This window comes from Ictidomys tridecemlineatus, chromosome 1 (assembly GCF_052094955.1).
Source record: "Ictidomys tridecemlineatus isolate mIctTri1 chromosome 1, mIctTri1.hap1, whole genome shotgun sequence".
In the NCBI taxonomy this organism is placed as follows: domain Eukaryota; kingdom Metazoa; phylum Chordata; class Mammalia; order Rodentia; family Sciuridae; genus Ictidomys; species Ictidomys tridecemlineatus.
Genome location: NC_135477.1, coordinates 35,558,610 through 35,568,289, shown reverse-complemented (window position 1 = coordinate 35,568,289; position 9,680 = coordinate 35,558,610). Strand labels below are relative to the sequence as shown.

General features: G+C 38.8%; 1 protein-coding gene across 1 annotated transcript; it reads right to left on the bottom strand.

The window, feature by feature from the left end:
• Window positions 1–2,729: 2,729 nt before the first annotated feature.
• LOC101957654 (small nuclear ribonucleoprotein-associated protein B) lies at window positions 2,730–3,742 on the bottom strand. Its single transcript, XM_078038382.1, has one exon. The coding sequence runs from the start codon at window positions 3,657–3,659 to the stop codon at window positions 2,964–2,966; it is 696 nt and encodes a 231-aa protein (XP_077894508.1). The 5' UTR covers window positions 3,660–3,742; the 3' UTR covers window positions 2,730–2,963.
• Window positions 3,743–9,680: the final 5,938 nt, after the last annotated feature.

Below are 9,680 nucleotides of genomic sequence, written 5' to 3'. Positions count from 1 at the left end.
TTCACATATAAATATACCACAGAGAATTCCCTTTTATGCATATTTATAAAGCACCAATCAAAAATAAATAAATGAATAAAAGGAAGACCAGTAAAGAAAGGAGAAAAGGGAGAGGGATGAGAGGAAGGAAAGGAGGACACAGTGAGGACTCAAATAGAATAAATAAAATTCCATGCACGTGTAAAAATTTTGTCAAAATGAATCTATTATATATATTAATATAATGTTCTAATAAAAATAATTTATGTCAGTAAATGATATTGTGGTCTTGAAAATCACTAGGTACATCTCTGCCTATCTCTCATCTCTGCTTATTGACCTCATTTACTTCTGTTTCTGAGTTATCTTTTCCTTTCAGCATAGATCATGGCGACTGGAAGCTGATAGCCCAATGCTTGGAAATCAGTGAGGAAATAGCATATCTCTGTTAGGTTCTACTTGAAAAATTTGGGGGAAGGACTATGGACTTGGCCAGACCCTCTCTTCCTGGACCAATCAGTGTGATCAGGAATTGAGGTTCTATAATTGGCCTACCCTGGCCCATGTGCCCATCTTTGTTACCTGAAGCAGGTGTGCCATGTGCACACTCAGAAACCACGTACAATAGAGATTGAGGGCGGAACCTCTATGGGACAGATGCGACCACTTGAGGAAAGCAACTTACAGTTTTTCCAAACTCTTTGTGGGCAAGTGGCAGGAACCCCCAAACAACTAACCATTGTTCAAAGTTAGCTGGGCGTGGTGGCCCATCCTCAGGACGAGCGTTCCCAGTTTATAGGAAGGCTTATCTTCATTTAGTCATTGGTGCAATGCAGTCAAAAGGACTCCAAATAATATGCTTTTAAGTGTCCACCAGCACTTCAGGAGGAAATTTTCCCCAGTTGAACTCTGCAGGCGCTCTCATGTTCTGTGGCTGCTGTGTGCGTCACTCCACTCTCTGCCTCCATCTTTATGTCACCTTATCCCCTGGTGTCCATCTAACATCTTTCTGTTTCTCTTGTAATCATGCATGTGACTGTATTTAGGATCAACCCAGATAATTCAGGACAAGTATCACCTCTAAAGATCCTTAACTTAATCATATCCTTTAACATAAAATTTAATATTTTCTGTTTCTGGGGATTTGGACATGGGCATATTTTAGGAGCCACTATTTAACCCAATACATGAGTCACTCCCTCCTACCAAATATCTGGCCCCATAAGGTCAAAATCCTTTCCTTTTATCAAGTAACCTGTCCAGTACCCAATTCATAGTACAGTCAATCCTCTGTTCCCATGGTTACTGCATCCTCAACTTTGACCAACTACATATCAAAAAAATTTGAGAGAAAAATGGGAGTCTTTACTGAATATGTATGGACTTTTTCTCCTCTTTATTCCCTAAATAATATAATATCATGAGGACTTACATAGCATTTACGTTGTATTAGGAATTTTAACTATCCTAAAGATTATTTAAAGTATGTGGAAAGATATAGCCAGGTTTTATGCAAATATTATTCTTTTTATATAAAGTAGACTTGAGCATATGCAGATTTTGGTATCCATAGGGGCCTTAGAGTCAATCATCTGTGGATGACAAGGGACAAGTGCAGTTAATAGTTATTGAATAAATAAATTCATGAATTGTGTGTATTGTACTTTACCACATAAGTATCACAGATTTTATGCCAATTTTTTTTCAAAAAAGTGGGTTGTGACTATTATGTGAAGGTTTCTTTTTTTAAATTGTGCTAATGTTACTAAAATTCATTTATTACTACACTGATTTGGGGCACAATTAAAATGCATAGAATACTCATGTGAATAGATGTAAATGTGGTGGTGATGATTATGCAGTGAAATCTGGTAACTGAATCTCTAAGTTTAGGGATTTTTTTTTTTATGTTTTAGAGATCATTTGAGACCTTAGCTTCAAACAATGTATTCTGCCTATAGTTTCAGGGGGTAACATAAATTCTAAGGGATCAGATCAGCTTTTGTATAAAGATAGGAATCATGGGGCAGCTCTTCCTGAACTGCTTGGTGTTTTCTGGAATTCTACAAGCCTGTCTTCACTTTAGCATACTTGAGAACTCTCAAGGGTTAACTTTTTATATGACCTTTAGCAATTTTTGGACTCCAGTTGTCATCATTCTTGGAGTATGTTCAGCTCCATGTATGACAAGCACTGCATCCAGGCTCATGGACTCTTTGTGGCCAGCTCACTGTAATACTTGTATTCAGTCATTCTTTAAAAATTAATGTATATCCTTCTTATTTCAAAGATAATTTTGATACCATTTTCATACTTAACTGAACAAATAAGATATATACATATATATATATATATATATATATTACAATTTTTTACTTGATATTTCAAGTTTTTTCTTTTTCTTTTTTTAATTTTTTTTATTATTATTTTTTTTTTACCAACAGCATATGAATGTTTATTTCAACAAGTTGAAGTTTTTTGAGTTTTGGTGAGAGAAAATGTTTCATATGGTCCAATTTTGCAAATCTCTTATTATGGGACTATTATGTATCAGATGCAATGGTGTAGTAAAGTATTTTACAGGGAAGCAAGTAAGATTAGGGCTAATTTTTCCAAGGCAACCCTTTTGACTCTAATTATTAAGCACCCAATATATCAAAGGATGCTTACAAATGGATACATCAGGTGCATTTGCAATATTCTCTTTGAGAGTTTATTATAAACCAGTCTCATAGGCCACAAGGAAAATAAAAGGACTATGTACAGCCTTACAGGAAACAGGCAAGGAGCTGAGGAGGACCAAGATGAGTCTAGGGCCTTGGTGGGCGCATTCCCGGGGGAGGGGGCCCTGTAAGGGAAACCAGACAATCCGGTGAGACTCCGCGAGCAACAGCATAACAAACAAACAGGTCTGTGGTAACGTGGCCCTGGGGAATCCGGCCCACGCCTCTGTGGAGCTACTTCCATAACTCTGTGGCCAAGGGTCAAAGAAGGCCGCGCATCCCTGGGGGAGGGGGCCGCATTCCTGGAGGGGGCATGCCCATCGGGGTCCCTCGTCCAGGGGGAATCCCCGTTGGGGGACCCATAGGAGGCCTCATACCAGGAGGTGGGCCCATCATGCCTGGAGGGGGTGCCCCTCGGCCCATAGGTGGTGGAGGACCCCCACGGCCTGGTGGGTACTGGGTTGGAGCTCCTGCAATACTGGCAGTGGCAGCAGCAGCAGCAGCTGCAACAGTGCCTCTTCCTTGCAGGGTCATCACCTGTTGGGATGGCCCACCAACCCTACGGACTGGTCCAGCAAGACCTGCAGGAGCCTGGGGCATAGGAACACCAGCTGGGATTCCTCTGCCAGCAGCCCTGCCAATTCCTGGGCCCCCAGCAGCTCCAGCAAGTGGCACTCGAGCAATACCAGTATCTTTGGGAGGGGCTCCTTCTACTGTCATCGAGACCAGGTTCTCCCCTCGAAGCAGCACCAGACCAAGGACTCGCTTCTCTTCCCTTTCTGCTTGTTTGGAGTTCTTTGGCTTGATCTTCCTGAACTCATCACAATCACAGAGGATCAAATTCATATGCTTGTCAAAAGCCTTGAAGGTGCCAATGAAGATCCGGCCATCTTGCAGGATGCATCTCATCCTGTAGTCGATGTGCTGCAGCATCTTGCTGCTCTTGCCCACAGTCATGGTGGCGGTTCTGATGGCTCCGATTCCCGCCGGATTCGCCTCCGCAGAGGCCTAGACACCCGCCAACAACTAGATTCCCGCCGTCCTTTTTCTTTTTAGATACACATGACAGTAGAGGGTATTTTGACATATCTACTCCTGGATCCCATTCTTGTGGTTGTATATGATGTGGAGTTTCACTGATCATGTATTCATATATGGACATAGGAAAGTTATGTCAGATTCATTCTAATATCGTCCTATTCCTATTCCCCTCCCTTCCCTTCATCCTCCTTTGTCTAATCCAATGAATTTCTATTCTTCCCCGCCCCCCCCCCCACTGAATGTTAGCATCAGCATATCAGAGAGAAGATTTGTTCTTTGGTTTTATGGGAATTGGCCTATTTCACCTGGCATGATAATCTTCAGTTTCATCTTTTTGCTAGCAAATGCCATATTTCATTCTTCTTTATGGCTTAATATTCCATTGTGTATATAGACCACATTTTTTTTATCCATTCATCTGTTGGACCACCTGGGTTGGTTCCATAGTTTAGCTATTGTGAATTGAGATGCTATAAATATTGATGTGGTTGTATCACTGTAGTATGCTGATTTTAAGTCCTTTGGGTATATACTGAGGAATGAGATAACTAAGTAGTAAAACACCAGAAACCAAATAGAAAAAGAAGAAGGATGTGTGTATTAGTACTCAGGATGAGGTAATTATCATAATTGTGTTCTAAGTTAACAAATGATATGACTGATGTTTGAAAATGAAAGGAACGTTCGTTAATTAATTAACAATCTAAGAGCAAAATAAAATGTGAGTTCATTAGGGAATGAAAAGGGCCTTCAGACACAGGTTGGAAGGAGGCTTTAGAGAATGCATTTTATTTAAAAGTGTCATTGACTATTAATCAAATTTAATAAATCTCCTAATCTTACCTACTAGGTCCTTTCTGAAATTAATTTCAACTATGAATTTCTTTGTAGCTTCATGGTAATATATGGGAGTTATGGGAGGATGAATGGTAGGTAGTAGTGAGGTATATTAAGAACTTTCCAAATTTGTCTTGCTTCCAAGTAATGTGCACATAAATGATCAGTTTTCAAATTTTTTTAACTCAACAATTAAGATCAAAGAGCTCCTTGGAACATTCAGGAATTGATGTGCTTACTCCATTATTGGAAGAAATCACTAGCCTATAAGCACAATGTTTTGCACTTGGCATATTGATTGAATGACTAGATAATTGAATGAAATAAGGACATTTAAAGCTGGGATGCAGTTCTACTTTCCTTTCACTCTCTTACTGGGTTCAAGGGGATTAAGCTTTAGGCAAAACTCCCTTGTGCCCCTCTTTCTGCCCACGAGCTTCTCTCTGCTGTGCCCAGCCTTTCTATCCTCTTGGAGTATAAGTGGAGATGTCAATCCCTCTGCCGTGCCATGGATCATGTTCTTTTGATCTCATAAGGAACTTGATCCTATTCACCGTCTGTTCTCCTTATAATTTTATCTGCTTTCAAGAGGCTCTTTTCTTTCTGTATGTGAACATGCTCAAGTATATTTCATTGATGAATACAATTTCTTTTTTAAAAAGACCTCATCAATCTATATAGTCTTTTCATAATTAAACTTCTTAAAGATAATCCTACTCTCTCATTCCACTCAGTGCCATACTCTCACTTATTACTTCATTCATTCACTCACAAACTGATTGTTTCCAACTAGGGTACAGCAATGAGACACTGATGCTACCCACATTCAAATTATAATTTAATGAGAGGCATTCTAATAAACAGGTGGTATAATACAAAACAACATATATATAGATATATAGATATAGATATAAATAGATAGATATATCTGTTAATGGATCTCTTTATTTTACTATTTATTAATATGCAATGCTGAGAATATAACCCAGTACCTCACACATGCTAGGCAAGTGCTCTACCACTGAGCTACAACCCCAGTCCCAACAAATGTTTTGATAGGTATCAAATCAAATGTTACAAGTTCTTTAGTGCTCCTTCATCAAGGGGTGGGATCTCATTCCCCTCTGTCTGGATATAGGCTGCCTTAATGACTTGCTTGACCAATACAGAATGTAGTGGAAGTGAAGTTCTGGGATTTCTAAATCTAGGTCTTAAGAAACCTTGCAGTTTCCCGCTGGATCTCTTGGGAGGTTCTAAGATCTCAGCCACTGTCTTATGAGAAGTTCAAGTAAATTAGAGAAACTGCAACTAGGTACCCTGGTTGACAGCTCTGGATTAGCTTCCAGCTGCCAATGAGCATCAACTTCTGTCCCCATTCAAGTCTTCCTATGAGTCTGGCCCTTGCTGCTATCTGACTGCAGGAGTATGACAAGTCCCAAGAAAATTTTACCCAACGGAACCCAGTCAGCCCACAGAACCATAGTCAGGAAAAGTTGTTTGCACCTGTTCGATTTTGTGATGATTTATTATATAAATAAAGCTGCTGTGAAGTGGAGTGGCATTTATTCTAGGCCTGTGTGGGAAGTATGAAGGCGGGACCACTTCAGAGACTTTTGTATGTCGAGATCCTTTATAAACCTCTAAGAAAAGGAAATTCACCAATAAGCTCCTATTTTGTCCCCTTATGCACGAACTATCCTATGGTTAACAGGGAAAATACCATTCTATGTGCTTCTAGAGTGGAGTAAAACTTGTGAGAATGCAAGAGAATTATGAGAAATCATGCTTTGCCCTTTCTCCTCAGAGAAACAATGTGTCATAGTAGGAAGTGCACAGATTCTGGGAATTAGCTGAGGCTAATCTTGCTTTCTCATTTTAATTACTGGTTTGACTTTGAATATTCCTTTCTTTTTCTGAGCCACAGACGTTTTATTTAAAAAAAAAGAGAAGGATACTGGGTGTGTGACTCAGTGGCATAGTACACATACAGCATTCATTAGGTCCTGGGTTTAATCCTCAGCACCTAAGATAAAATTAAAGTTTTGATCTGGAGTACATGTTTTTAAATGTAGATTTTCCAGAGCTCCTATCCTAATCTGTTAATCCCCTCAAATTATCTGTACATAGATTTTCTTGGGACAGGATTCATAACATCTACAATATTCTCAAAACGGGTATTCGACAACAAAGAAGATAAGAACTTCTAGACTAGGTTATTTCCAAGCCTATCCCAGGTGATGTTAATTTGGAAACATTTCAAAAAAGAAAAATGCTGTGGTAATTGCTATCATTTGAATATTGAGTTTTACCTGAAGGTCCATATGCAAAGGCCTGGTCCCCAGGGTGGTGGTTTTGGAAGATGATGGAAGACTCCAGTCTCTTTTTGCTACTGGTTCAAGACATAATTGCTTGCTCCTGTTCTCAGCTACCATTGCTACTCATGTAATAAATGACTGTATGAGATGATATTGCCAAAGGGTGGAAGCTAAACCTATGCTATGTTGTATGGACTTTTAGCCTTTAACACTTTATAAAGTTAGCTGCCTCAGTTATTTCATTGTAGCAATGGAAAACTGACTAATATAGTCATTATTCTTCTAGTTGATGTTAAAACCATATGTTTGCATTAGTTTAAAAGAATAGTTCAATTAAAAGAAAATATTTTATTTTAAAGACAAAAAAGCTAAAATGTATCTTCTTCAAACTGAAAAATTCCCAATAGATTTGTTATGAATTATAGAGTAACAGGAAATCCAAAGCTCAATTATTTAAATACATGCAGAATTTATCTGGAATTCTGTAATTCAAATTGAAATTACATTGAAAATACTTGGAAACTTTAGGTCTTGTTTATGAAAAATACTGAGTTGGATGACTGAAGAATCCAACCCACTTAAAAAAAAACAACAACAGCTCTCCAGCCATAGTGTGACTGAAAAACAGAGGATTAAAGCATTTATGTAAATATGTAAGATTGAGTTTAAATTGTTTAAACACTGTCTTAATTACCCACTAAGCAAGCATAATTAATTCTTTAGGGACTTGACTTGTTAGTTTTTTTTGGTCCTGATTAAATTAATTCAATGGCTAGATGTTTGATCTCTACCTTATTCCTCGGTGGCAATGACCCAGACATATATATATATATATATATTTTATAGATGTCTCTTCTAAACATTTACATATAAGCAACATTAGTAGGGTGGAGAAATATTTCTTTCTTGAGATCTAATTTTTTCATTTCTCAGGCTGTGATTGAGGAGTTCTGTGTGGAGGCTTCTGCCGATTATCTTTCTGGTATCAAAGTGGGCAGTCATGAAACAGTATCAATTCAGCAGGAGGGTTGTAGATTGCGGTATATACCTGGCTTTGCTGCTTTCTGTTTTTGACTTCAGATGCCTTTTTTTTTTGAACTCCATGTTTCATTAAAGCAATAGCAGTGGCTGACATCCCCTTCAGGGGAGGGATAGAGGATCTTTCTCTCTTTGATCCCCCAGAGAATCATATGCATTCATTCTTGCAGAGGCCCAGGGGAGATCTCTGGGAGAATGGTCACTCAGTGGCTGATATGGTTGGAGGAGAATGGAATCAGGCCTCATCCTAGAAGGTAAAATTTTTGCCCATCAGGGCATTCTACCACTCAGCCATCTTATTATAGGAGCTGGAGTCTTTCTAGTGGTTTTCAGAAGACAAATGCATTATGAGTATCCTCCTGGATCCTCGCCAGTGCCAGTTTTGCATGGCGAGCGGTGCATGATTCCATCCCAGGAGCCTGAGAAGGAGACCTGACCATCTGAAAGGCTCACTTTATCCTGACAAATTGGAGAACGTGACTCTTTGGTAGCATTGGGGTTTATATGATGCTTTTTATATGGAACAGCTTCAGGATGGTGATTTTATCTTGATGGAGGGAAAATTATGTCTAGACACATGAGAGCAGATGGTAATGCTCTGGGCTGCTTGGATGCAGAGATTTAGAAGAATGCCTTGACTAGTCAGACACCCAGACAGTGAAAAAGGGGATTTGTTCCCAAGAGAGCACAGGATTGTACTGTTCCTTTAGCCATTTGTTAAAAGTTATCTCAGTGAAAGTTGCCCTGACTATCCCATTTAAAATCGGGCCCACAGACACTCCTGATCCTCTTCTGCCTGCCATACTTTACTTCTTCAATGAGTCTTATCCTTTCTACATAATATAGTTTGCTTATTTTTTATTTCCATTATGTATCTTTCCATTAAGAAGCAAGTTCTATCACAAAGATCTTTGTTCAGTTAACAAAACTTCAATTGAACTACTTAAATTGAAATTTCTACCACAGTGCCATCTTTCAAGAATATTAAATAATTCCTGGTACATAGTATGCCCACAATAAGTGTTTATTGAATGGATGAACAAAGTAGCATATTCTTGTTGGTTGTTCTTTTCTCAGGCCTTTGTCACAGCAATGAAAATCTTGCTAATAGACAATGTCTAATTTTTTTAGATAAGGAAACCAAAGTTTAGAATGAAGAGTTGTGTTAGAGGTACACAGCCAACATTCATTAAACAAATTCTTTGTGTGGAGTATTGACATAACATGATGTCATTTAGTTTTCTTAGCAAACCTCTCCCTGGGTTCATTAATATGTTGAGGTTTAGAGTGGCTGAATTTTGCCTGAGGTCATCTGTTGGTCAGTCATCTCCACCAGGAACAGTTCATTGAGCCCCAAATCCCTTCAAAGAAGAGATGTGCTGGCCACTAAATCTATGGTGGTAAATAGGACAGGCACAAGCCTTGCCATAATAGTAGCAAAGTAATGGACAGTATTCATTAAGCCCTTCCTAGGCCCACAAATATTTCTACTCTCAGCACAACTATATGATATGCATAGTATTATCATAAAATGAAACTTTCAGATGAGAGGTTGAATTTTAGAGAAGGGCCTTCTTGAAGCCTTGTAGATGAGCCAATTTAGAGCTGGTGAATGAATCTATAAAATTGGACTTTAAAGTTTATTTGCTATGCTAGGCTTCTTATTGGAGATTAAAGTCTAGTGGGCCTACCTTTCTTTGTAAACCACAAAGGAAAACATGAGCTTTTCAGATGGTCTTTCAGGCAT

Excerpts from the sequence above, each read along its gene's own strand:
- LOC101957654 (XM_078038382.1), bottom strand. The coding sequence starts at position 3,659 with ATGACTGTGGGCAAGAGCAGCAAGATGCTGCAGCACATCGACTACAGG.